General features: G+C 45.6%; 1 protein-coding gene and 1 pseudogene across 4 annotated transcripts; one reads left to right on the top strand and one right to left on the bottom strand.

Moving 5' to 3' along the window:
• LOC140206747 (NACHT, LRR and PYD domains-containing protein 12-like) lies at nucleotides 1-27,622 on the top strand. 4 transcript variants are annotated; one of them, XM_072274941.1, is made up of 13 exons: nucleotides 1-180; nucleotides 10,713-10,868; nucleotides 14,503-14,604; nucleotides 18,671-18,837; nucleotides 20,451-20,622; nucleotides 20,721-20,786; nucleotides 21,843-23,598; nucleotides 24,166-24,252; nucleotides 24,408-24,578; nucleotides 24,734-24,904; nucleotides 25,064-25,234; nucleotides 25,392-25,559; nucleotides 25,724-27,620. In XM_072274941.1, exons 3-13 carry the CDS (start codon nucleotides 14,595-14,597, stop codon nucleotides 25,809-25,811), a joined length of 3,027 nt encoding a protein of 1,008 aa, XP_072131042.1. In that variant the 5' UTR covers nucleotides 1-180; nucleotides 10,713-10,868; nucleotides 14,503-14,594; the 3' UTR covers nucleotides 25,812-27,620. The 4 variants fall into 4 exon arrangements, with proteins under 4 accessions (XP_072131042.1, XP_072131043.1, XP_072131041.1 ...); XM_072274942.1 differs by having other exon boundaries at nucleotides 169-233; XM_072274940.1 differs by lacking the exons at nucleotides 1-180; nucleotides 10,713-10,868; nucleotides 14,503-14,604 and having other exon boundaries at nucleotides 15,168-18,837; nucleotides 25,724-27,622.
• Nucleotides 27,508-27,729, bottom strand: LOC140208742 (U2 spliceosomal RNA; annotated as a pseudogene).
• Between the last annotated feature and the right edge of the window lies 1 nt (nucleotide 27,730).

Below are 27,730 nucleotides of genomic sequence, written 5' to 3'. Positions count from 1 at the left end.
GTTTCTGTAGCATTTGCGGGTTTTGCTTCCGAGGCCCCGCCCCCGTTCTGAGACGCGATCACTTTTCAAATACTCGCAGTCGCCGGATGGGCGGTGGTTTTCTTTCGATTGTTTGTTGAATCGGATCGGCGGCGGAGAGTCGGGGGACGGATCGCTGTCTGCGGGGCAAAGAGATCATCGGTGAGTATTGAGGCCGGTCCTGAGCGAAGGACGAGACCGACAATTTCCCTTCGGTGAGTACTGAGGCCGAACCCGAGGAATGACCTGATGTTGGGCGGTGAGTTCCGTTAACTTCCCCCGAACTGGAGGCCTCGTCCCGCTTCCAGGATATAACCTGCCGGGGTCGGTCCCGGTTGTGGGACATTCACACCGAACCACCTGAGATGAGCTGCCCCTCAGTCCTTGTTACTTTGGTCCTAGGAACAGGATGAGGTGGCGATTCTGGGACTAACCCTTTCCGTTGAGTTTTACCTGGGAAACTTTGCCTCCGTCACTCGGCCCGGTAGCAGATCCAAACTTCACCTAGATCGATGCCTGGGGTCGATAATTGTTTTACATATTTCCAACACACTGGAAGCGACCGTTCGGCCTGTTGTATTCTTGCAGACACGAGGGTTAAACAGAGTAATCGCAGTCTCGGAACGCAGCTCCACGTGTATGAGTAGTTTCATCTTTCCCCGTTCAGACAGGACAGTGAGATCCAGATCTCTCACGTACTCTCGGGGGACTGGGAAGTTTATTTCCATCTTTTTTTTTTCATGGCTACGACTCGCCGAAATGCTAACAATGTTTCCCGATATATTGCCCTATTAATGTGAGAATTAAGTCTTGTTCATTTATCTGGGTTTCTTGGAAGAAGACGTGAAGTATATCTGGATGGATACTTTCTGTGGTGCGTTTGTAAAGCTTGTTGAGTGGAAAAGGGCATATACCAAAATTCTTAATGTTTGTTCTAGCTTTGTTAATTTACAATCTGTTATCTACTAGTATGTAGTATTAATTCAGAATCTATGTATTGCTGGAGGACCATCAGAGATTGTCCTTGATCCCTTTTCCCACCTGGTTCTATCTGGTCTTTCCCTACCCATCTTATACAGTCTTTGTTCAGACTGTATCCCATCGTCTCAATGATATATTTCAGCAATCTTTCCTCTAACCTTTGCCTTCATTGTGAACTGTTGTTTTGCACCTCAGAGTTTTCCAGGAATAGGTTTTTGATAGCTGGAGCTACCAGAGGTTTAATTGAGCACAGCATTTAGCAGGGTACGAAGCAGCCATTACAATTTTAGTTTCACCGTTACAAAATGGTTGCAGTGTTAACCTTTGTCATAATGAGACTTGTAGCATACGGTGAATTTGTTGTTTCCTTTCTCGGTTATTTTTGTGAGCCACATCCTCTGTTTCCAGAGTAACAGCTCGTCAGAGCTGCAGCAATTGTTGCACTTTTTTATCGCGCTGTGGTCACTGCCGCTCAGCGTGGAGACAGTGGCCTCGGGACCAAATGTAACAGAATGAAAGCGGGAGGAAAGGATGCTGTGAGCATTGACTGCATGGAATGAGTTACACCAGGGTCAGAATGAACTTACAAACTGGTGGGGGTGGAGTGTGTTGCTGACATTTTGCAGTCAGTTACTATCTGTGCATTAAATTGAAGTGGGGGGGGGGGAGTACAGTTGTAAGAAATTTAAAGAAGGGAGAAAATATTGGAAACATTCAGCAGATCGGCAGTATCTTGGGCAGTCCCACTTCTGAAACTGGGTCTGCCATCATTTGTCCTTTCATAGACGTAGCCTGGTGTACTGCGTTTCCAGCATTTTCTACTTTATAATTTTAAATTCTGTTCCTGCTACACTGTGGGAAACATGAAAGCCAACTGTGCAGGGCAAGATCCCACACAGCGATAAGATAGTGATCAAATGTGCTCCGTTTAGCTGCTAGAGGCAAGCTGAAGCCCCAAACAGCATAAGAAGGCAGCAGAAAGGAAATTATAGACCAGTTAGCCTGAACTCAGTGGTTGTGAAGATGTTACATTCAATTGTTAAGGATGAGGTGATGGAGTACTTGGGGACACAGAACAAGATAGCACAAAGTCCATGTGGTTTCCTTCAAGGAAAATCCTGCCTGACGAACCTGTCGAATTCATTGAGGAGATTACTGAGGCTTCATGACAGGAAACAAAAGGGTAATGACTGAAGGAGGATTTAAGAAACGGAGGCCTGTGATGAGTGGGATATGTGTGTCAGTATTGAGACCTCTGTAATTCATTATTCATGCCGTTGATTTGTATTTGAATGTACAAAGTTTAATATTAAATTCAGGAGTCTGCTTGATATTGCAACAATGAGATTTAAAAACATCTTCTTCAGTTATGGAGATGGGCTGAGAAATGGCAAATAGTTCTCAACTTGCACAAGTGTGAAATGGTGCATTTTGGACAGACAGACCATGGTAGCACTTGTGTAGTGAATAGGAGGGTGCCAAATGTTGAGGAACAGATCCACCTGGGAGTCAAGTGTACAGTTCACTGAAAGTGGACAGCAAGTGTAAAGGGTAGAAGGTAGGGCTTTAATCGTGTCTCTAATCATGTATATATGTCCTTGATGGCGGGTGTGCTGGTGATGCATTGGGCAGTTTCACTACACTTTGTGAAAGCTTCCTGTCCGCCACAGTGCAGTTTCTAAACCATGTAGTGATCCAGCAGGTTAGGATGCTTTCCTCTGCACATCTGCAGAAGGACGAAAGTACATACAGTTCATACACTGTCCAGCTCTCTTCAGCCTCCTCATAAAGTTGGTGAGTTTTCCTAATTCTGTTAAATGTGTCCTGGGAGCATGAGTGGTTTTGTAAGCTATGCATGCCCAGGAGTATGAAACTACTTAGTTTCCACAGTTCTGCTGCCGATGTAAAGATGTGTATGAGAGATGTGAGTTCTCCTGAAGTTGATGACCATCTCCTTTATCTTGCTGACATTGAGGAAGGGGCTATTTGCCTGGAAACAGGTCTTCTCTCTGTATGCTATCTCATTGATATTTGTGATGTGTCCCGCCACTGCATTGTCTTCGGCGAAAATGACAACGTGATCACACAGGTGTTTGTCCGTGCAGTCATCCATGAGGGTGTACAGCAACTGGATCAGCTCAGCCTATGTAGAGGATGACGGGGAGAGAAGAGCGGTTGTATATCCTGACTGTCTAAGGACTGTTGGTGAGGAAGTCCAGTATCCCCTGGTACAGTGGTGTGTCTAGGAGGAGGCGTGGGAATTTGTTCACCAAGGTCTGTGCTGAATGCTGAAATGAAATCCAGAAACAACATTTGATGTTAGTTTTCTAGGTGTGTCAGGCCAAGTTGAGTGTCAGATGCTATAGCATCTGTTGCAGAGCGATTCGTTCAGTAAACATAATGGTGAATGACCAGTAAGCAAGGATTTGAGGTTTTTGATACATGCCATAATCACTTTTGAAACCTCATCATGATTGGTGCCAGTCTTCTAGATGGTCGTCATTTCATTCTGAAGGTGTAGAGTTCTTTGGTACAGGGATTATGGTGGCTGATTGGAACCATGTGGGGACAGCAGCCTGGATAACGGCATTAGAAGATACAACATAGAAATCTACAACACATTAAAGGCCCTTCAGCCCACAACGTTGTGCTAAGCTTGTGACCTATTCTAGAAAGTGCCTACAAATTCCTCACCGCATAGCCCTGTATTTTTCTGAGCATGAACGGATCAAAGAGTATCTTAAAATACCCTATTGGTATCTGCCTCTACCACTGTCCCTGGCAGTGCGTTCCACGCACCCACTGCTCTCTGTGTGGAAAAGCTTACCTCTTACCCCTTGTACCGATTTCCAAGCACCTAACACTGTGCCCCCTCATGTTAGCCATTTCAGCCCCGGGAAACAGCCTCTGACTATGTACATGATCAATGCCTCTCATCATCCTATACACCTCTTAACAGGTCACCTCTCATCCTCTATCACTGCAAGGAGAAAGGACAAAGTTCACTTGACATAATCCCAAAAGACATGCTCTCCAATGTAGGCAACATCCTTTGTAAATCTCTTCTGCACTCTCTCTATAGTATCCACATCCTTGCTGTAGTGAGGTGACCAGAATTGAATGCAATATTCCAAGTGGAGTCTCACTAAGGTCTTAAATATCTTTAACATTACCTCACTGCTCTTGAACTCAATCCCACGGTTGATGAAGGCCATCACACCATACGCCTTCTTAACACTGTCAACCTGCACAGCAGCTTTGAGTGCCCATTAAACATGGACCCCAAGATCTTGCTGATCCTCCACACTGCCAAGAATCTTACCAATAATATAATATTCTGTCTTTAAATTGGACCTACCAAAATGAACTACTCTCACTATCTGGGTTGAGGTCCATCTGCTACTTCTCAGACCAGTTCTGCACCCTATCGTTGTCCCGCTGTAACCTCTCACAACACTCCAGGCTATCCACAACACTCCCAACTGTTCTGTCATCAGCAAACTTACTAACCCTGAGAAGGTACAAACTTACTTCTACTTCTACATTCAGGACATTTATAAAAATCACAAAGAGGAGTGATCCCAGAATAGATCCCTGCAGAACACCACTGGGCACCGTCCTGCATGAAGAATATAAACCTTCTACAACCACCCTTTGCCTTCTGTGGGTAAGCCAATTCTGGATCCACAAAGTCAGGCCTTTTGTATCCCATGTCTCCTTCCTTTCAGAATGAGCCTTGTATAGGGAATCTTATCAAATGCTTTACTGAAATCCATATATACTACATCTACTGCTCTACCTTCATCAATGTGTTTTTTTACATCTTCATAGAATTCAGTCAGGCCTTGACAAAACCATGCTGAGTATCCCTAACCAGATTATGTCACGAAATGCTCATAAATCCTGCTTCAGGATCTTCTCCAACAATTTGTCCACTCACTGGTCGATAATTTCCTCAGATATTTCTACTCCCTTTCTTGAACAAGGGAACAACATTTGCAAACATCCAGTCCTCTGGTACTTCTCCTGTCCCTAATGATGAATTGATGATGCAGAGACTCAGCAATCTTCTCCGTCATTTCCCACAGTAACCTGGGTCATACCTCGTCCAGCTCCAGCATCTTGTCTAGCTTAATACCTTTTGAAAAGCTCCAGCACATCCTTTCTTAATGTCTCTACACTCAAACGTTTCAGTCCGCTCTAAATCATCCCCACAAATCCCAAGGTCCTTTTCACTGGTGAATACTGAAGCAAGGTAGTCATTAACTACCTCCGCTATCTCCTTCAACTCCATGAACATGTTTCCACACTCTCACCTGATTGGTCCTATTTTCACATGGCTCATCCTCATGCTCTTCACATACTTCTAGAATGCCTTGGGTGTTTTCTTAATCCTACTCGGCAAGGCCTTCTCATGGTCTCTTCTAGCTCTCCTAATTTCTGAATAACTCCTGAATAATTACCACCTTTCAGGGCCCCAAACAGTCCTTCCAGGTGAGGCAACACTTCACCTGTGAGTCGGCTGAGGTGATATACTGCGTCCGGTGCTCCCGATGTGGCCTTTGATATATTGGCGAGACCCGACGCAGACTGGGAGACCGCTTTGCTGAACACCTACGCTCTGTCCGCCAGAGAAAGCAGGATCTCCCAGTGGCCACACATTTTAATTCCACATCCCATTCCCATTCTGACATATCTATCCACGGCCTCCTCTACTGTAAAGATGAAGCCACACTCAGGTTGGAGGAACAACACCTTATATTCCGTCTGGGTAGCCTCCAACCTGATGGCATGAACATCGACTTCTCTAACTTCCGCTAATGCCCCACCTCCCCCTCGGACCCCATCTGTTACTTATTTTTATACACACATTCTTTGTCTCACTCTCCTTTTTCTCCCTCTGTCCCTCTGAATATACCCCTTGCCCATCCTCTGGGTCCCCCCCCCCTTGTGTTTCTTCCCGGACCTCCTGTCCCATGATCCTCTCGTATCCCTTTTGCCTATCACCTGTCCAGCTCTTGGCTCCATCCCTCCCCCTCCTGTCTTCTCCTATCATTTTGGATCTCCCCTCCCCCTCCAACTTTCAAATCCCTTACTCACTCTTCCTTCAGTTAGTCCTGACGAAGGGTCTCGGCCTGAAACGTCGACTGTACCTCTTCCTACAGATGCTGCCTGGCCTGCTGCGTTCACCAGCAACTTTTATGTGTGTTGCTTACATCTCAAACTATCAGCCTGAGTACATCTTTGTTCTGTCATCTGCCTATCCTTCCTCAGAAACTCCCTACAAGCTGTCTCTACTTGTGCACCAACCGCCCCGCCCTCTGTCTCTTCACTTGTGTTTCCAGCCCCCGCAAGTCTAGTTTAAACCATCCCCAATAGCAGGAGCAAACCTCCTGTAAACGTAAGTTTGCTGGATAAAAATAATGACAATACAAAAAGATCGTTACTTATCTTTTCACCCGTTTATGTCTTCGAGCTCAGCCGGTGAGTGAACTTCGACCCGACATCAGGGAGAGAAAGTTCTCATCTCCCCAGCGGTTCTACAAGTTCACTGCCTGATGTCAGAATTGTTACAAGTTATAAGGCCTCCAATACAAAAGAACAATCAGTTTGATAAGCACCCCAGTCAAGTCAATGGACTGTTGATAGAAAAGAACAGTCAGTTTCATAGACACTCCAACCACCTTAATTAGAGAAAGGAATGTCCTACCTGGTTTCTTGGAGGTACAACTTAACTACAAAGATAAAAACATCCGTCAAATTTATGCTTTAATTAAGAAAGGAATGTTCTGTCTGATATCCATCAAGTACCGCCTTTTGTCAAAATCAAAAGGTGTGAAAAGACAGAAGACATCTTATGTGGATCTGGGTGAACTTTAACCCTTATCTCGCCCCAAAGAAAGCAGCTGTGAGACATCATTCAAACTCACTGCAGTCACAGACATAGTCAGTACTTAATCCATTGTTGACAGGAATCTCAGAATCCCCCATTCCCTTCAACTTTATCACTTCCTCCCAGGATATTAGTTCCCCTCCCGTTCAGGTGCAACCCGTCCCACTTGTACAGGGCACTACCTCCCCAGTAAAGGTTCTAATGATCCAAGAAACTGAAACCATGCCCCCTGCCCGATCTCCTCGGCCACCCAGTCATCTTCGCTGTCTTCCTGATCTGACCTACTCTCGCTCATGGCACCGGGAGTAGTGCAGTAGATGTGATCCACATGGATTTTAGTAAGGCATTTCACTAGGTTCCACGCAGTAGGCTTATTCAGATAGTCAGGAGGCATGGGATCCGGGGAAGTTTGACCAGGTGGATTCAGAATTGGCTTGCCTGCAGAAGGCAGGGGGTGGTGCTGGAGGGAGTACATTCAGATTGGAGGATTGTGACTAGTGGTGTCCCACAAGGATCTGTTCTGTGACCTCTACTTTTCGTGATTTTTATTAACGACCTGGATGTGGGGGTAGAAGGGTGGGTTGGCAAGTTTGCAGACGACACAAAGGTTAGTGGTGTTGTGGATAGTGTAGAGGATTGTCGCAGATTACAGAGACACATTGATAAGATGCAAAAATGGGCTGAGAAGTGGCAGATGGAGTTCAACCCGGAGAAGTGTGAGGTGGTACTCTTTGGAACGACAAACTCCAAGGCAGAGTACAGAGTAAATGGCAGGATACTTGGTAGTGTGGAGGAGCAGAGTGATCTAGGGGTACATGTCCACAGATCCATGAAAGTTGCCTCACAGGTAGCTAGGGTAGTTAAGAAAGCTTATGGAGTGTTAGCTTTCATAAATCGAGGGATAGAGTTTAAGAGTCACAGGATAATGATGCAGCTCTATAAAACTCTGGTTAGACCACACTTGGAGTATTGTGTCCAGTTCTGGTCACCTCACTATAGGAAGGATGTGGAAACATTGGAAATGGTACAGAGGAGATTTACCAGGATGCTGTCTGGTTTAGAGAGTATGCATTATGATCAGAGATTAAGGGAGCTAGGGCTTTACTCTTTGGAGAGAAGGAGGATGAGAGGAGACATGATAGAGGTGTACAAGATATTAAGAGGAATAGATAGAGTGGACAGCCAGCGCCTCTTCCCCAGGGCACCACTGCTGAATACAAGAGGACATGGCTTTAAGGTAAGGAGTGGGAAGTTCAAGGGGGATATTAGAGGAAGGTTTTTTACTCAGAGAGTGGTTGGTGCGTGGAATGCACTGCCTGAGTCAGTGGTGGAGGCAGATACACTAGTGAAGGTTAAGAGACTACTAGACAGGTATATCGAGGAATTTAAGGTGGGAGTTTAAATGGGAGGCAGGGTTTGAGGGTTGGCACAACATTGTGGGCCAAAGGGCCTGTACTATGCTATACTATTCTATGTTCTAATCTGGAGTTTACTACCTTGGAGGTCCTGCTCTTTAACCTCCTTCCTAACTCCCTAAACTTCCTGCGCAGGGTCTCTACTACTCTCCTGTCTATGTCATTGGCTTCAACAGTCACCATGAGCTCCGGCTGGCTCACCATCCGCTGCAAGAATATTCTGCAACCGATCAGAGACATCTTGGACCGTAGCACCTGGGAGGCAACACACTATCCTGGCGCCCCTATACTGCCACATAATCTCTTATCTGTTCCCCTAAATACCGAGTCCCCTATGACGATTGCTCCCCCAGACTACACCCTGCCCTTCTGAGGCTCAGAGCTGACCACAGGGTTATTGGTCTGGCTGCTGCTGCCTTGCCTTGATAGGTCATCCCACTTAGCAGGGGCAAGGTTCCTGAGGGGAATGGCTGTAGGGTGACCCTACACTCACTTCCTTCTCCCTTTACCTCTCACGGTGTTCACCCATCTACTCTCCGAATTCTGCACTCTGTGTGTAACCGCCTGCTTAAATGTCATATCTGTCGGTTGCTCTGCTTCCCGCATGATCTTTAGTTCATCCAGCTCCAGCTCCTTAATTCTGTCTTTCAGGAGTTGGAGCTGGCTGCACCTCCCACAGATGAGGTCATTAGGGAGGCCATCAGGTTCCATGAATTCCCATGTCCTACAGGAGCATTCCGCAGCCATATCAGCCATCCTGCCTGAACTATACAATGGGCAACCAAGACCAAATCAGCAATAATGAAAGGAAAATCTTTCTGACCTGTTTCTTTGGCCTCAGTTTCTTCTCATCAAAGCCTCTTGGGCCAAAGCATGATGATCCTTGTCTCACTGCTGGTCTGCTCCCAACAATGGCTCTTGTCTTTTCTGTACTCTTATTTAATTCACAGTGCTCTGCTCCCTCCGCTGACTGGGCCTCTGGAATGTCCGAACGCCCATGAAGCTCTCCTTGTTGAAGATGCACGTCAAGACATCAGCGGCCTGAGTACTTGGCCTAGTATGTTTTCTGTCCTAACAGGGGTTGAATCTCTGCGGAGTCCTTCTCTTATCTGCTGTTGTTACAGGCAGTTGCTACTCACCTGTGGGCAGTAGCTTTCATTGCTGGTTTGTGTTACATGACTCAAGGCGTGGTTTAGAATGCCAGGGAAGGTGCTGCCACTGGTACAGTCAACGTTACATTTACCTTGCGAAGTCTGTAACACCCTTGGTCTTATTTCCCAAGGCTGAGGAGTTGAAAGCTGAAGGGCCCATATGCAGAAAAGTGGGGAGATTTTAGAGACCTGAGAGGTAATCTCAATATGCAAGGGTACTGAGTACCTGGAAAGAGCAGATCAGTGTTTGGATTGTTGGTTATCCAGCTTGGGTTCAGTAATGTCACGGTTTGGAAATTTCCACTCTGTCTGTGAGCAGGTGGAAATTAAAGAAACACTCAAGTTGCTAGAGAACTTAAATAAAATCAGAAATAGTTCGAAGCCATTCGATTCAGGGTGTTGGACCTGAGAAAATAAACTCTGTTCTTCTCTCTGCAGGCGTTCTTTATCTGTTCAGTATTTCTTGTATTTGACATTTTTGGTACATTCCTGGAGAAAGGATTTGTGGAACACTCAATTCAGATGCATTGACCCCAACAGGGATTTCAGCCCATCTACTTCATGCTGTTCTGGCCCCATCTACCTACACTCAAACCATAGCCCTCCATACCTCTCTCATCCGTGTACCCAAACAAACTTAAATGTTGCAATTAAAGCTGCATCTACCCGTTGTACTGGGAGCTGGTTCATGTTTCACACCACTGTCTGAGTGAAATGCTTCCCCTTCAGATTTCCCTTAAATATTTCAATTTTCACCCTAAATTCATGACCTCACCCAACCTGCATTCACCCTATTTATAACATCAATATTTTGTATATCTCCAGCAGGTGTCTCCAACGTGAGATCCATGGCATTAGAAAGATTGTGAATCCCTGCTAGGACCGCTCTGTATTTTCCTATGCTCCAGGAAATCAATTTCTAGTCTGTTAAACTTACCCCTGAAACTCATTTCCTGAAATACCATCAACATTCTGCAAATTTCGATTCACAGTATTTTTTACAACTTTAGTATTAACATTCCAATTCCTCTTCTGAATACCCTGATTTATTAAGGCCAAGATGCCCAAAACTCTCTTTACGACTCTTTCAAGGAATTATGGATCTGTATTCCCATGTCAGTTTGCTTTGTCACACATCGCAGGCCCCTACCATTCACTGTATAAGTCTTGAGTTTTGTTTTTGGAAATTTTGAACAGAACTGTTTTTTTTCACCTTTGTATTATTAATGTGCTTCATTATCTCTCTGAATAAAGTGATCCCTGCAGTGAAGAAAAGCCCACAACGGGAAGCAAACTATAACTGCAGATGAGGGAACAGCAACAAGCGAACCAGGCCGAGGACTGAGAGCATCAACTGGAGAGACCCCTTCTGACTCGGAGTTTCAATTGATTCAGCCAGGACAGAGTTTGGTGAGTCTCATTTACTCAAACTCTTGTCCTTTAGACATTACGTATATCTGAACAAAGGAGGATATGAAATAGTTGGAGTGAGGCTGAATATGCCCAGAGGTACAGTGACGCCTCTTGTCAATTCTCCTGTTATCACTGCAGATTCGATAATGTGCTGTTAGCAGGCCAGCTCTTCAAAGCCACTGACATCTCCTGTGTTTCCTCATTTCAATGTCTTGCATCCTCTAAGAAGGTTTTAGTCAGTTCTATTGTTACCTTGTCTGGCTGTGTTACATCATAATCATCTCAAACTACCAGAGATGTAGTAGTACTGTCCTGTAATGTTCTCTGTTCTCTGGTTGAAACATTTACGTACATGAAAGCTATTTACATTCTTCAAATGTTAACCTTTACTTGGAATTTCAGATTTTCTAAGGTTAAATTTGCTTTGTCTGAATGTAAGATGCAATACATGATTTCAATATGATAGAACATTGCAATTTCTGTTGTCATCTGTTCCTACGCCCAACGTATTGTATTGTTTAAAATTAACCTGTTTTGGGGACACTCATGTTTTAAGTGAGGTTGAATGTGATTCAGAGCAGGCCTGTGTCAGGGATCAGGTGAAGGAATGATACTGGGCGGAGTGTAAGTATATTGCGCTTTGGTGTGTTTTCCCACTGCCTGGATGGAGATGTTTACTGACTTGAGCTGTTGGTACGTGGACTGACTCTGCTGCCAAACTCCAGCACCAGACCATGCTGTAAGGTGTTATGGCGTTTCATTAAATCAAGTTATTGCCTCCGGACTTGTGATTGCGAGCACAGAAATTCTTAACTTACCAGCATGATCATGTGGAACTCCTGACAGTTCCCTGGAAAATCGGATTGGTGTGGTCCCATAAAGCAGAAAGTAATTTGATACTGCAGTATTGACCTGCAGAATAATATTTCTTCGTTTCCCTGAGTATTCTCTCGGTGAACTTTCAGGAGCACCCTGCTGTTGTGTACTGCAAGTAATTTCAGACAGTAGACAGGTAAAATTTGTAAATTCAGCCAACATAAGCTTTCCTACAATTTGACGGTAGAGAAGAACCAGCAGAAGCCCCTATGAAGATATTTGCTTCACCGTTAGACTCCGGAGATTCTCCGTAGCTGGCAGGTAGCTAAATTCACTTTGTAGTTAGAGAAGTGCAGCCAGGACAGAACAGTCAGACAGACAGTCAGAGGTGGAGAGTCACTGGATGATGTTCTGATGGACAGGATCTACCAAGATTTGGATCGACAGTCTGATAAGGAATCAGCATGGTGTAGTGCATGGAAAGTTGTGTTGGAAAAGCTAAGTAAAAGTATGAATGAGGGTACGCAGGGAATATGGGTCATTGGACTTCAGCAAAGCCTTTGACAAGGGGCATCATGGCAGAATTGTCCAGAAGATTAGGCCCTATGAAGTCCAGAGGGAGCTCGTTAGGGGTATTTGAAATTAGCTTGAAGGAATGAAGCAAAACGTGGTGTTTGAAGGTTTCTCCTCAGAATAGGGTGCCACATAGCAAGGACCATAAGACCATTAGGCATAGGAACAGAATTTGGCCATTTGGCCCTTCGAGTCTGCTCCCCAATTCAATCATGGCTAATCCTTTCCTTTCCATCTTCAGAGCCACTCCCCAGCCTTCTCTCAGTAAGCACTGATGCATTGTTCAATCAGGAACCTACCAGGACCCTGCCTCCAGTGGTATCAAATTCCACAAATTTACTCTGGTTAAATAAATTACTCTGCACTTTTGTTTGAAATGGACACCCCTCTATCTAGAGTCTGTGCTCTCTTGTCTGAGACTCCTCACCATTGTCGGAGACTCCCTCCATCATTCCTTCCACATCGACTCTGTCTAGGCCTTTCAGCATTTGAAAGGTTTCAATGAGATCCCCCCTCATTCTTCTAAATTACAGCGAGTAAAAACCCAGGGCTAACAAACCCTGATAACCTTTTCATTCCCAGCATCATTCTTGTGAACCTCCTCTGAACCCTTTCCAATGTCAGCACATATTTTACAGGAGGAGTCCAAAACTGTATTCATACTCAAGGTGAGGTCTTACCAGTGCCTTTTAATGTCTCAGCATCATATCCCTGCTCTTGTATCCTAGACCTCTTGAAACGAATGCTAACATTGCATTTGGTTTCCTCACCAATGACTGTACGTTTAAGTTAGCCTTCAGGTTGTTGTGCACGATGACAAGAAGTTCCTTTGCATCTCAGATTTTTTTGGATTTTCTCCTCATTTATATCTACCACCAAAGCGCATGATCTTGCATTTCCAACGTTGGATTTTATTTGCCGCTGTCTTGCCTATTCTCCCATTCTGGTAATCTGTCTAAGCCCTTCTGCATCCTACATGCTTCCTTAACGCTACCTGCCCCCTCCACTACTCTTTGTACCATCTGCAAACTTGGCAACAAAGCCATCTACTCCATTATCTAAATCATTGATATACAGCATAGAAAGAAGTGGTGCCAATATTGACTCCGTGCAGAACCCCACTACTCACTGGCAGCCCACTAGAAAAAGGATCCCTTTATTCCCATTCACTCCCTTCTACCAATCAACCAATGCTCTAAATATGCCAGTAACATTCCTGTAATATCATGTGTCCTTAACAGTAGGTTTACAGTTGAAACAAAATTAGGAATGCTACTAATAGTGAACATTATCATAGATTGCAGGGAATGTTGCTCAGTTTGGGAAATAGGCAGAGAACAGATAAAAAGATTGAATTAAAAATACTTATTGGAAGTTTTGGGAAATGAAGCAATGCAGTACCGATGATGTGTGTGGTAGGGCATAAGGTAGCGTAAGGGAACAGAGGGTCCTAGCAGTACAGGGTACAGAGAAAGATGTTTGGCTTACTGGCATTCAGTGGTCAGGATTGAGAAGAGAGTCTAGGACATCTTGTGCAGTTGAGTTTTGTGAAGCTGCGCTTGGAATACATTTACGGAAAAGTTGTGGTTAAACTGGAAAGAGTGTAGAGAAGATTTACGATGATGTTGCTAAGACTAAAGGCCTGAATTACAGGAAGAGGATAACCAGGCTGGGTCTTTACTTCTTGGAAGACCAGGAAATGAATAGAAACTTTAGATACATGCTTAAAAATATGAGAGACAGAGATAAGGTCAACATTAAATCTTTTCCCGATTTCAGGTGAGACCACAACTAGGGTAACAGATTAAGGATATGGGGAAAAGTTTAAAATGGGCATGAAAAGCAATGTTTTCATGCAAGGCACGTGATTATGTGGAGTGAGCTACCAGGGGATGTGGATGAGGCAGACACAATAGTATCATTTAAGATGCAGTGCAGATGGGCAGATGGAGTGAAGGGACTTGGAGGGATATTGACCCATCACAGGAAATTGGGACCATCACGGTCCTCACTGTGTTCGACGTGGTCTCCTTAGGTTGAAGTGTCTGTATCGGCTCCATCGCTCCATGACTATCAGTAGGATGTACCAGAAGGCACTGGACAGGCATAGGAACGTGGTGTGGAAGTTGATATTATTGGGGAATGCTTGCACCCTAAGCCAACTACTGCAATAATGCAAGAGATGTTGTCATATTTGCAAAATAAGTGTACTGTCACTCTCTGCTTGTTGTGTAATTCATAGCCTCACCAGCAAGTGCGGGTTTGCTGTACCAGGACCGAAGATCAGACAAGAAGGCGGCAAGTGACCATCAACAGTCGTCGGTCAGAATCGGAATGGCTACAGGTATGATCACTAGGATCTTTATAATTAAACTTCTGTCCCATTGGTACACAATAGTTCAGATGAAGAAATGTATACAGGTGCAAACAATGCTCACAGAAGTGTCCTCATTGATCCCATTGATAAAGTATCTTTGAGTAATGAATCAATCCATTGGTTCAAGCTCAGGAACTGATACCTATAATAGTCGAATGACTCCGCTCACCATGCAAAGCTTCACCTGAGTGAAAGTAGCAGGAGATCCTGAATCAGATGAATGTGAGTGAAACACAGACAAGAGTATAGCTGTTGTTCTTCAGGTAACAGTCCAAGGAATAGCCCATCTGTTTCATCACCATACAAGCCCTGATGTGGAAGAACGGATATGGAGAGGAATTTCAAATCTCATTTCGTAAATCTGGCACCAGATGATTGGAGTATTTTCAAGAGTTCTGGGATCAAGTGATATGAATACAGTCTGTATTTTTGAAGGTCCCTTTCCTGTGGGTTTTCATAGTTGCACAGTGGCGATGTGGAGAGCTTCGGGTAGTCTGTTTTCCGTGGCCAAGTTAGAAAATACTTCCAATGGCGAATGACCCACGAAAGAGCTCATTGCAGATAAACCATGCTTACAGATATACGGTCTGTTATAATGCTTTAATGCATGAATAAACACAAACAATATTCTGATGCTGGAAATTCAGAACAACAGTCACACTCAAAATGCTGGAGAAATGCAGCTGGTCAGGCAGCATCCATTGAAATGAATAGAACTCTGCGTTTTGAGCCGAAACTCTTTCAAAGGACTGGCCAAGGAAAGTCAGTTCTCATGAAGGTCATGAAGTTCTCATCCACCTTGGATAGTTCATTGAATCTGGCTGTAAATCTACTCCCAGTGTATGGGCACAGGCAAAACAGTACAGTGCAAGTGGTGAGGACCAGGCAAGTATGGTCAAGGGAAATGGAGGAGTGCATACAGGACTTATAAGACCTGTATACTGAGGGCTGGATAAGACCATAAGAGATCAGCGCAGAATTTGGGCAATCACCCTGTCGGGGCTTCTCCGTCACTTGATCCTGGCTGATCCATTTTCCCTCCCAAATCCTGCTTTCTCCCTGACTAATGAAGAATCCATCACAATCTGCTTTAAATATACTTACTGGCCTGGCCTTCACAAGTGCCTGTGACAATAAATTCATCCGATTAACAACCCCTTGTCTAAAGAAATTCCTCTCCATATCCGTTCTAAATTGACTTGCCTCTATTCCGAGGCTGTGCCCTCTAGACCTGGACAACCACTATTGAAAATACCCTTTCCATATTCCTCTATAATAGGTCTTCACCCCTCATTTTACTAAGCTCCCATGAGTACTGGCCCAGAGCCATCCTGGTATGATAACAATTTTATTCACAGTGTCATTCTCATGTCATCTTCAATATCAGCACATCGTTTCTGAGACGGGTAATAAAACTGTTGATGAAACTCCAACTGAGTCCGCACCAGTGCCTTATAGATAATCCTCATCGCATCCTTGCCTATACATTTTAGTCCTCTTGACCTGATTGCTGACAATGTATTTCCTTCCTCACGACCGACCCAATCTGCAACTTTAGGGAACCCTGCATGACGATTTCCAAGTCCATTTGCACCGCATATTTTCGTAATTTTTGCCTTTTAGAAAATACTCCATGCTTTTCTTCCTTCTTAAAAAAGTGTATAACCATTCTCAGCTCTCCAGAGTTTCCCCATCTGCAGCCTCCATGCTTCTTATATAGTATTCCTCGTCCCCCTATATTTGCAAATTTGGCCATAAAGCCATCAATTCCCTATTCGAAAGCATTGATATATAATGTAAAAACAAGTGTTCCCAACACTGACCCATGCGGGACATCACTAGTCTCTGGCAGCCAGCTAGAAAAGCTCCCATTTATTCACGATCAACCAGTCTTCTCTCCATGCTAGTACTGTATAATTCATTTAACACTGTGGGCTCAACTTGTTAAGCAGCTTCCTGCACGGCACCTTGCCTTCTGAAAATCACGGCATTCACCAATTCTTCTTTGCCTATCCTGCTTATTATTTCCTCTAAGAATTCCATCAGTTTGTTCAGGCAAGATTTTCGCTTTAGAAAACTTTGATGACTTTGACCCATTTTATATCGTGCCTCCGTGTACCCTGAGACCTCACCCCTAAGAATCGACTCCCAACATCTTCCCAAGCACGGAAGTCAGGCTAACTGACTTAAATTTTCCTTTATTCTGCTTTTCTCCATTTTTTAAGTGTGAAGTGATGTTTGCAACTTTTTAGTCCTCCAGAACCATGCTAGAATCTAGTGATTCCTTTATGGTCATTACTAATTCCTTCACAATCTCTTGTTGTTCAGGGGTACAAGGTGGAATCTGCTGTGCCAGGGTCTCTGGCACGGTCGGCTGCTGAACGATGATGCCGTTTTATAAAAAATAATTTACTTTTACCATTGTAAACTTAAATTAATAAGTAAACTCACAAGTATGTTTTTTTTTAATTTTCAACATTGATATATACAGTATTCGTACTACTAAAAGGCATTTGAGGATGCCCAGTTTTCAGGCCGTGTGAACATTCTCTGCTCAGAGCAATGGTCAGTCAATACAGCTGTTTAAAACAAACGGAGGGAAAGTTGCTCTCAAATTTCTACAGATGTACTGTGAAGAGCCTTTCTGACTAGTCGCATCAATATCTGGTATGAAGGACCACTGTATAGGATCGGGGATAACTTTGCACACTCAGTCAGAAACATCATGCACACTGTCCTACCCAGCATCAAGGTCACTTTCAAAAGACAATACCTTAAAAAAAAGACCCTATCCGTCCTGTATAGACCCCTATCACCTATGACAACCCTTCTTCTCGCTTCCATCAATGAGGACGCACAGGAGTGAAGACACATACTCAAACTTTTAGGAAACAACTTTCGCTCCACCATCACTGGAATAGTCAGTATTATTCCTTAGATTCCGAAGAGCCATGGAGGAATTCCAATAAAACATCAGTCGGTGAACTTGTAGAGAAACTTCCCAGGGAACCGTGCTACTTGTATGGGGTCAGCACGCAAGGTCATGTTTTGTACAGTTGACTGACACTTAGGAGGAGGACTGATGAAGGGAGGACAGTGAATTTTGCATACAAAGATGTTAGTGAAACTTTCAAAATATCCCTCAAATGATTATGCACATCAGGTGCTTGGAGAAGTGCAAAATTGTCTTGGCCACACAAAACAGGTATTGGCGGTGAGGCCGGGAGGTCTGTGAGCAGTGGTGCTCTGCAAGTTTCAGTGACGTCTGCTGTCTGTGATATTATCAATGACTGGCAAACTCTAATGACTCTGATTCACACATTTACAGAAGATACAGAACTTGGTGGAGTTATGGATATTTGAAACATTTGTGAAAGGACACAGTAGAATATTGACCATTTATAACTATGAACAGAGAGATAGCAGGCGAATTGATGGACAAAGCGATTTGTGGGTACATGTGCATATCTCTATGAAAGAAACAAAACATGTCGACCGATTGTAAAAACGAACTGCAGCATCAGTCGAGAGTTGAGCCCAAATGTGGGAAAGACATGCTGTTGCTGTAAGGAACTTTGATTGGGGCACAACTGCAGTTTGTGTGGAGCTCTGGTTTGTACATTAAAGAAGAATATGGAGACTCCGGAGAAGGTGCAGAACAGTGCTGTGTGAATTAGAGGATCAGATGTAAGGGGAGACTGGTGGCGCAGTATCTAAAACTATCAGAGGCACAGATTACATGGACACTCAAGTCTCTCACTCAGTGTGCAACAGTCCTAGCCAAAAGGCATGAGTTCATGTGAGGGCGTCGGAGGGGTGATTGTGCCACGATATTTACGATGCAGCTTTTACACTGGGAGCATCATTTAAGAGATTATAAAATAGGCAAATGGACAGGCAAGGACTTGAGGTATAGAGACCATGAACATGCAGATAGTAGTGGATCAAGTTGACATCATGGTCGACACAGACATAGTGATACAAAGTGTGTGTTCCTGTGCTGTACTGTTCCATGTTCTATGTCTGTTCACAGATCTGAACTCCGCAATCTCCACCTTCTTGTCAAATTGTGATGATCACCAACTGCTCCAGTTGACGAGATTCTACATGGAGCGACTGGAGCAGGCGATTGAAGAGGGTGTGGAGGGTCTCGGCCTTATGTTAACTGGCGAGGATCACTTCACCGGACGAGAGTATCACGTAAGTGAAAGGGAGACCGATAGATTGAGTGTCGATTTTTCAACAGACTGACAGACCCGATGTAAACAAACTGGTCTGTGTGGGTCAGCAAGGCAGCCCGGGGCTGCATCCACACTGAGCCTTTATGCGGTAGATACACGTTCTGACAGGAGTCTTGCCAATGATCTGACACAGTCATTTTTAGTCTGGTTAGGATACAAACAATGATTGACAGCTGACTGTTGGTCATGTGACATGCGATGGGGACTGCCAGTGGATAGGGAATATATTAATCTGTCTGTCTTTCCAGCATGTTTCCAATGCTTGACCTCACTGGCCAGACAACAGTGTTTCCTTGAATTCCACAATCAATGTGCTGATCCATGCTCTAAGCTCATCTGCCTTCCCTACAATACAGCTTGCATTGAAATAATATGCATCTTGGAACATTAGTTTCACCATGTTCATCCTCCAGTGTCCTGACTTTGTCGGCTTAACAACATGTTTCCCAAACAACCACTGCACTGTCTGCTCTGGTTCTTCATCCCCTTGCAATTCTAGTTTAACCTGACTCCCCCGCCCCGCCCCATGCAGCGCTAACAACCCTTCCCGCAAGCGTATCAGTTCCCCTCCAGTTCAGGTGCAAAACGATGTATGCACAGGTATCATCTCCCTTGGAACAGAGCCCAATTATCCAAACATCTGAAGCCCTCTGTCATGCACCATCTCATCAGCCACATGTTAGACTGTATTATCATCCTATTTCTGGTGCGTGGTACGGGTAGCAATCCCGAGAACACAACCCTGAGATCCTGCCCTTTAACGTAGCACCTAAATCCACGAACTCACTTTCCAAGACCTCATCACCCTTCATTAGTAAATCATTGGTACAGATGAGGTCAAAGTCTGTTCAGCCTCCATCTTATGAATGTTGTGGACTTGATCCAAGATTTCCCTGACATTTGCAACATACCATCTGGTAATTTCATTTTCAGTCACGGACCCTTCTGTCTGATGTCCTAACTATTGAGCTCCCATAACTTCAGCTCAGCAAGTCTCATCCCATCCCTTCCTAATCTAAAAGCTAGACTCAGTACCGGAGACCTGCTGCAATGGCTTTCCTCTGCTGGGTCATACCCACTTCCCCCCACCCCCCTCTACAGTACACGGTATACCTGTTATTGAGGTAAGGGACCACATAGGTTTTCTGCACCTGCTGCTTATCCTCTCACCCCAGCCCGGCAGTCACCCAAACACCCCTGTCCTGCAGTTTGGGTATAGCTCCTAATCTCATCCGGTAGGAGAAGCATTCCACTGGTCTGTATCATCAAAAATCTCTAAATCTTCCATAACTCATCACCAAAGCCTCTCTGACACAACGCTTCAACTCCCCACTCTTAACTATAGCCACTCCGCTTAAACCAAACTACTTTTTTACTGGCCCTTACCAAGTGCAAAATTAGCCCGTAGTCCCGACTGACCCAGCTCACCTTTTAAAGCCTTGCTCCCGCAACGCACACTCCAGTTACTCCTCTGAATCTGTGGCGTGCAGAATGTGCTGGGTCAGTCCATGTTCAGGGTAGATTTGTAGCCATCCCTCCGCTCCTCAATATGTTCCCCGTTGTTCATCACAGAGCGTGACTGAGCTCGCAGGGAAGGGAAACCGAGCGGGTGCTTCCAAACTCCTCCTGGATCTGGTGATGGAGAAGGGCTCCGGGGCCTGGAGGGTGATGTGGGAATCCTTCGTGAAACTACATCACCATTTACCGAAGCTGAGCAGAATATTGGATGAAATACGGGAACGTGGTAGGGTGAACAATACACTGTGTGTTACAGATGTAAATGCTAATGAATTTACAGTATTACACAGAACAGACTTCATGCAGGTTAATCTGTTTGAACAGGTGACGCCCAGTTCGCCTACCTGAACACAGAGCGGGGTTTATCTGAAGTGCCCATGCATCTGAAAGGTAAGCGATGTAACGGAAATCTCAGAGTCTGTTTCATTCTGAGAGTCTGAATACCTGTCTTTTGCTACCTGTTTAGAGACTGTCAGAACCTGGGAGAAGGGTTGTTGTTGCTGTGGCTGGAACACAGGAAACCATTTGCATTTTTCACAACATCTGGCACCTTCCAGGTCTCAGCCTGTGTACCCAGAGGCCTCTGAGATTCATAAACAGATGCGCCTGTCTGTAACACAGCAAACCTTGGTGATCCCCATTACCCAGCGCCGAATATCCCGAGATCTAGCAAAGCTGAAACCAGCCGGTTCTATTTGGATCATCCAACTCTGGCAGAGGAAGTCTCACACCTCAGAGTTTATGCACCAGCTCCCCAGAGCAGAGGGGACTGTAAAGATGTGATGGGGATGTATTACCTGACTTCATGTACTAGCTCCCCAGAGCAAAGGGGACCGTAGAGGTGCACTGGGGCTGTGCTGCCTATGTTCATGTATTGGATCACCAGAGTAGATGAGACTGCACTGGTACTCTGGGGGTGGGGGGGGGGGGGAGGGGAGGAGGAGGGTGCTCTATCGTGACTGGCTCAACCTAGAGCAGGAAACAGGAATAGTGTTCCTTTTCCATGACTCAGTACTGACAGCTTAAACCTAAAGGAGTGTCAGGAGCATCAGGTCCATTGTGAGAGAAGTGAAAACAGGAAGAGCAAGTGAATCCCCCCCGCCCCACACTTACCCCCTGTGGTGTTGCACAGTTCAGCAGAGTCTGAGCAGTGAAACCAGCCTCTCCACACAACACTCCCCTTTGCAGAATCACGTGTGCACTTGGTGCTGGCTGTAACACCAGGGAATCTGCAAACTATGAACAGAGGGGAGAGTGGTGTCTTTAACAGCGAATCTGAATCAGATCAGAAATGTTTCGGGCCATAACTCATTTTCAGACGCTCTACCACTGAGCTCCCAATTTCACCCAAACAATGTCTTTAATAAGTTTTTTTTTAATTTGGAAAAATATGTTTGGTGTTCCGTGTTCTTCAGGGATTGACAACCTATTTCTGTACATCCTCAGATGTTCGACAGAAACATATGGAGACTCTGCAGGAACAAACTGAAACACTGAGAGTGAACACGATCCTGATGAGGGAGAAGGTGAAGATTTTCCAGCTGGTTGATCGACACGCTGAGCTCATGGTCATTTCTACTGTTCGAGATCGGACACTGGTGGAACATGAGCTGCTGGCAAGAGGCAGAGACCACGAGGAGTGGAGAGACAAACATCTCCGCAGAGAGCGGGAAAAAGTCCGGGTGGATCAGTTATTCAAGAGGAGTTTTCTTCAAAAATTGAAGAGTTCTTTTTATGGAAAAAAATATGGGATTTCGGCAGCAGTGGCCGGAGTCCCAGGGATCGGGAAAACAACAATGGTACAAAAGATTGTTTATGACTGGGCCACGGGGAAAATATACAAACAATTCCATTTTGTCTTCAGTTTCAAATTCCGAGATTTAAACTCCATTACCTGCAGAATAAACCTGAAAGAACTGATTCTGCATCAGTATCCCTACTTTGGGAATATCCTGAGACAGGTCTGGAAGAACCCAAAGAGGCTGTTGTTTATATTCGATAGTTTGGATGAATTCAAGCACAGAATCAATTTTGCTGACAGTCAGGGAGACACAGAAACTCAGGACACATGCACAGATCCTGAATTCAAGTGCAAGGTGTCGGACATTGTGTACAGTTTAATCCAGCACAAGCTGCTCCCAGGGTGTTCAGTGCTGGTGACCACCCGTCCCGCTGTGTTACATTTATTGGAAAGGGCAGAGATCAGTGTCTGGGCTGAAATCCTGGGATTTGTTGGTGATGAACGGAAGGAATATTTCATCAGGCATTTTGAAGATCAGACGGTGGCGGCAGCTGTTTTCAAACACGTGGAGGAGAACGAGATCCTGTACACCATGAGCTACAACCCCTCCTACTGCTGGATCCTCGCTCTGGCACTGGGCCCCTTCTTCACACAAAGAGTCAGGGTCCCGCAGCGAGTTCCCAAGACCATAACCCAATTATATTCCTACTATATTTACAACATCCTGAAAAACCATGGCCGTGAGATTGAGAACCCCCGTGATGTGTTACTCAGGGTTGGTCAGATGGCCCTCAGAGGAGTATTCGAGAAGAAGATTGTGTTTACAGATGGAGATTTGATCAACTACAGTCTGCAGCCTTCCCAGTTCCTGTCCGGATTCCTGAAGGAGCTTTTGGAGAGAGAGGATTCTGCCCGGTGTGTGGTGTACACATTCCCACACCTCACTATCCAAGACTTTGTAGCTGCAGTCGCACAGTTCCTGAATCCACATCCAGGGGATATCCTGAAATTCCTCACAAAAGCCCACAACTCAACAGATTGGCGATTTGAGGTATTTCTCCGTTTTGTTGCTGGTCTCTCCTCCCCAATGACAGCTCGGGGCCTGGAGGAGTTTCTGGGTCCATTTCCTCATGAAACAACCTGCCGGGTGATTGACTGGGTGAAGGAGGAGGTTAAACGCCGGAGTGGAAACACATGGAGTGAAGCTGGTAAAAGGAGCCTCCTGAACACATTGCACTACCTGTTTGAGTCTCAGAATCGTGCATTGGCTCAGGCCGCACTGGAATCTGTGGAAACACTTTCATTCAGTGGAATGACACTGACCCCGATTGACTGCGCGATCCTGTCTCATGTCATCAGACTCTGTGATACAATAAAACACCTCAATCTGGCTGGCTGCCACATTCAGTGTGAAGGAATCCAGCGGCTGGGACCCGGGCTGCACAAGTGCCAGGAGTTGAGGTAACTTTATTTATTTCTCACTCTGAGCTGTGAAATTGTCCCACTGTGTTGTTTCAATGTAAATGAAGTTGGGTAAACTGTCGTAAATATGATTGTGAAGAACTGTGACAAATGCCATCCCCCTACGTCCTGTGGGATTTCTCTTACTCATTGCCCTTTTCCAGTGGGATCTCTCTTCCCCATCCTGCAGGTTCTATCTTTCCATACTTTTCCTCGGGTGGTGTCATTTCCCACCGACATTTCCCCATTCACAGATCTTCCTCACTGTGGTACATTCTCCCACCCTTCATCCCTGTCCCTCCTGACCCTCTCAGGTCAGGAACACTTTTCTAACCAGCAGGGAATGAGACAGAGTATGTGGAGTTTACAGGGTCACACGGACAGACTACATTACTGACATTCGGTGAATACCCTGGAGCTGGTCAGTGAGGGACATTGACAATGATGGGAACTCCGATCAGTGATTTACTGACTGGTTTAATGTTTCCTGAAATATCCGAGTAGGAGAAATTTGCTCAGCGCACAGTATGAATCACTTTGTTCATGGATTTTTCTGTTTGTGTTTAGACTTGGTGAGAATGACCTGGGAGATTCAGGAGTGAAACTGGTGTCTGCGGCTCTGAGGAACCCGGAGTGTAAAATACAGAAACTGGAGTAAGTACCAGAGTCTGGGAGATTGTGTTTACTGTCACTGGGTGTCTGACACTGAACATTAATGTGATCAGTAATTGTGTTACTGATAAACACTGGGGATTTGTACCGTCTCCTGTCTCTTTGTGTCCTTCACCCTCACCCTCTCTCATTTCCAGGTTGGATGAGGTCGGTCTCACAGGTTCTGGTGCCGAGGATCTCGTCTCCACTCTCAGTACAAACCCATCACTGACGGAGCTGGACCTGAGTGCTAATGAACTGGGAGATTCAGGAGTGAAACTGGTGTCTGCAGTTCTGAGGAACCCGGAGTGTAAAATACAGAAACTGGGGTAAGTACCAGATCGTAGGAGATTGTGTTTACAGCCACTGGGTGTCTGATACTAAACATTAATGTGATCAGTAATTGTGTTACTGATAAACACTGGGAATTTGTACCATCTCCTGTCTCTCTGTGTCCTTCACCCACACTCTCTCTCATCTCCAGGCTGGGGGCTGTCGGTCTCACAGGTTCTGGTGCCGAGGATCTCGTCTCCACTCTCAGTACAAACCCATCACTGACGGAGCTGGACCTGAGTGCTAATAAACTGGGAGATTCAGGAGTGAAACTGGTGTCTGTGGCTCTGAGGAAATCAGAGTGTAAAATACAGAAACTGGAGTAAGTACCAGACTGTGGGATATTGTGTTTACAGTCACTGGGTGTCTGGCACTGAATATTAATGTGATCAGTAATTGTGTTACTGATAAACACCAGGGATTTGTACCATCTTCTCTCTCTCTCTCTCTGTCCTTCACCCTCACTCTCTCTCATCTCCAGGCTGTACCGTGTCGGTCTCACAGATTCTGGTGCTGAGGATCTCGCCTCTGCTCTTGGTACAAACAGATCTCTGAGGGAGCTGAACCTGAGTGTTAATGAACTGAAAGATTTAGGAGTGAAACTGGTGTCTGCGGCTCTGAGGAATCCGGAGTGTAAAATACAGAAACTGGGGTAAGTACCAGACTGTGGGAGGTTGTGTTTACAGTCACTGGGTGTCTGACACTGAACATTAATGAGATCAGTAATTGTGTTACTGATAAACACTGGGGATTTGTACCGTCTCCTGCCCCTCTCTGTGTCCTTCATCCTCACTCTCTCTCATCTCCAGGCTGTGGGGTGTCGGTCTCACAGATTCTGGTGTCGAGGATCTCGTCTCCGCTCTCATTACAAACCCATCACTGAAGGAGCTGGACCTGGTATTCAACTCGCTGACAGACCGATCCATCCCCGCCCTCCGCCGGCTCATAGTAAACCTCCCGAGTCTGGAGCGGATCCCGTGAGTGTTTGTGTTAATGTTCAAAGTGATAAACTATCAGTGGATCTGCGGGTTTTCTGCTGATATTTGTCTGTGAGTGTTTTTGAAACATTAGCCCCGGTCCCCTGGTACTGACACTGTTGTGTAATCTGTTTATTTCATCTTTATTCTTCTGTCTGTTTCAGGCTGGACCAGAATCGGTTCAGTGAGACCGGGAGGAAGGAACTGAGACCTCTGCAGGGAGTCAGACCCGGACTGACAGTGATCCTGTGAACATCTGAATGTGTGAACAGCCCCGCCCGCGGGATGGGGACATTTTGCCCGATTCCCCACCCTCCCCTTTAACTCCCGCCCTTACCTTTAACTCGCCGCGTGCCAGGTGTAATTCCAAACAGTTTTAACGGAACTGGCTCCACGCTCGCGCTGTGGGGCGTTCATTGTGCTCCCGCAGAGACATAGCTCTACCTCCTGTCCAGCGGCGCTGCTTCCGCCGGATGTAAGTGCTCGAGACCCCCCCCCACGTGACACCCCGGAGAATTACACGCACAGGAAGAGCCTGGGGGCTGGGGATCACTCTTGGACTCTGGTGTCACGGAGCAGGATTATCCCGGGAGAGAATCATTTTGCTCCCTTTGCTAAGCACGTTGCATTCGGCAGTCTGGCCGATATAATGATGTTAAATTGACACATACCTCGGCAGTGACACTGGATCTGCAGCGATCTCTGAAGTGTGATTTTATAACCATCGGTTCCTCGATGCAGAGTGACGGTGAGAAACGGGACTGGCTATTCAACCGGCCACTCGTTGTCGCCGATCAGTTAATTGTGTGTGACTGCGAGTGAGTCAGGAGTTGCTTATTTATTCCCACACGTCAGCAGCTCACACATTGTTTAATTTACGTTTGTGATGATGAATTCAATAAACCGCTGTAGCTTCCCGCCTTGGTGTCGGACTTGAGTCTCATTCGAGGAGAAACAGTGACCAGGGGTTACTGCTGCCCCCCACACCCGGTGAACTGCAATAATGGGTCTGAGCACCTCACACTGGTACAGCAGCGTCTCAGCTTCAGGCTGAGGGATGTCATTCTGGTGGTGTCTGGTCCCCAGGATCTCTTCACTCCCCATCCCCATCCAGGCTGACACGCCACTCCCTCTCACCCAGATACTCGCACTATCCTGATCTCCACCTTCCTGCGCGCTTTCTCGCTCTCACAGTCAAAAACAACAAAGGAGATTGGAAGCTCATATACTGTATAATATCGGACCCGCGTCCACCAAGGTCGCAAACAGAAGGGAACAGAAGCAATCAACACGGGCTGAAGGACCCTCTGCACAGACCCGGCAAACAAACCCGGGGCCAGACAGAATCAAGCTTCCTCCGCACAGTCCCAGCTCACACTCCCGGGATCAGACACTGAGTGAAGCCCCCTCCACACCGACCTATCTCTCACCCTCACAATCAAAGCCTCTCATAATCTTATACACCTCTATCAGGCCACCTCTCATCCTCCGTAGCTCCAAGGAGAAAAGGCCGAGTTCACTCAACCTATTCTCATAAGGCATGCTCCCCAATCCAGGCAACATTCTTGTAAATCTCCTCTGCACCCTTTCTATGGCTTCCACATCCTTCCTGTAGTGAGACGACCAGATCTGAGCACGGTACTCCAAGTGGGGTCTGACCAGGGTCTATATAGCTGCAACATTACCTCTCGGCTCCTAAATTCAATCCCACGATTGATGAAGGCCAAAAAACCGCACACCTTCTAAACCACAGAGTCAACCTGCGCAGGTGCTTTGAGCGTCCTATGGACTCGGACCTCAAGAGCCCTCTGATCCTGCACACTGCCAAGAGTCTTACCATTAACACTACCTGTAAAAGTACAACGAAGAAATAGGGAAAAAGCCTAAGAAGCTTAATGCGTAAGGATAACTGAATTCTTCTCTTTATTTGTTGTTTAATCTCCCCGAGGGGAGGTGCATCATTCCCGGAGGAGCCGCAATACCGGGTCGATGCGCGGAGTGGACGGAGCAAGCCCCTATTCCATCTCCCTGTTCCAAAAATCAATTTAATATATGGTCCCCACATAAGGGACGTATCAGATATTAAACTGATAAGTGATTTTTTTTTTTCTGGAACAATATACTTCATTCAGAAATATTACAAAATAAAATTATTTGCAAAAAAAGTCATT

This window comes from Mobula birostris, chromosome 13 (assembly GCF_030028105.1).
Source record: "Mobula birostris isolate sMobBir1 chromosome 13, sMobBir1.hap1, whole genome shotgun sequence".
Taxonomy (NCBI): Eukaryota; Metazoa; Chordata; class Chondrichthyes; order Myliobatiformes; family Myliobatidae; genus Mobula; species Mobula birostris.
Note: the sequence above shows the minus strand (reverse complement) of the source record. Positions and strands in the feature narration are given on the sequence as shown.

What these genes read in the sequence shown, in the direction of transcription:
- LOC140206747 (XM_072274940.1), top strand. Translation starts at nt 18,559, where the DNA reads ATGAACATGCAGATAGTAGTGGATCAAGTTGACATCATGGTCGACACA. An exon ending in AGTGCCCATGCATCTGAAAG is followed by an intron (nt 20,787 to 21,842) that starts GTAAGCGATGTA and finishes GTACATCCTCAG; the next exon opens with ATGTTCGACAGAAACATATG. An exon ending in TGTAAAATACAGAAACTGGA is followed by an intron (nt 24,905 to 25,063) that starts GTAAGTACCAGA and finishes TCTCATCTCCAG; the next exon opens with GCTGTACCGTGTCGGTCTCA.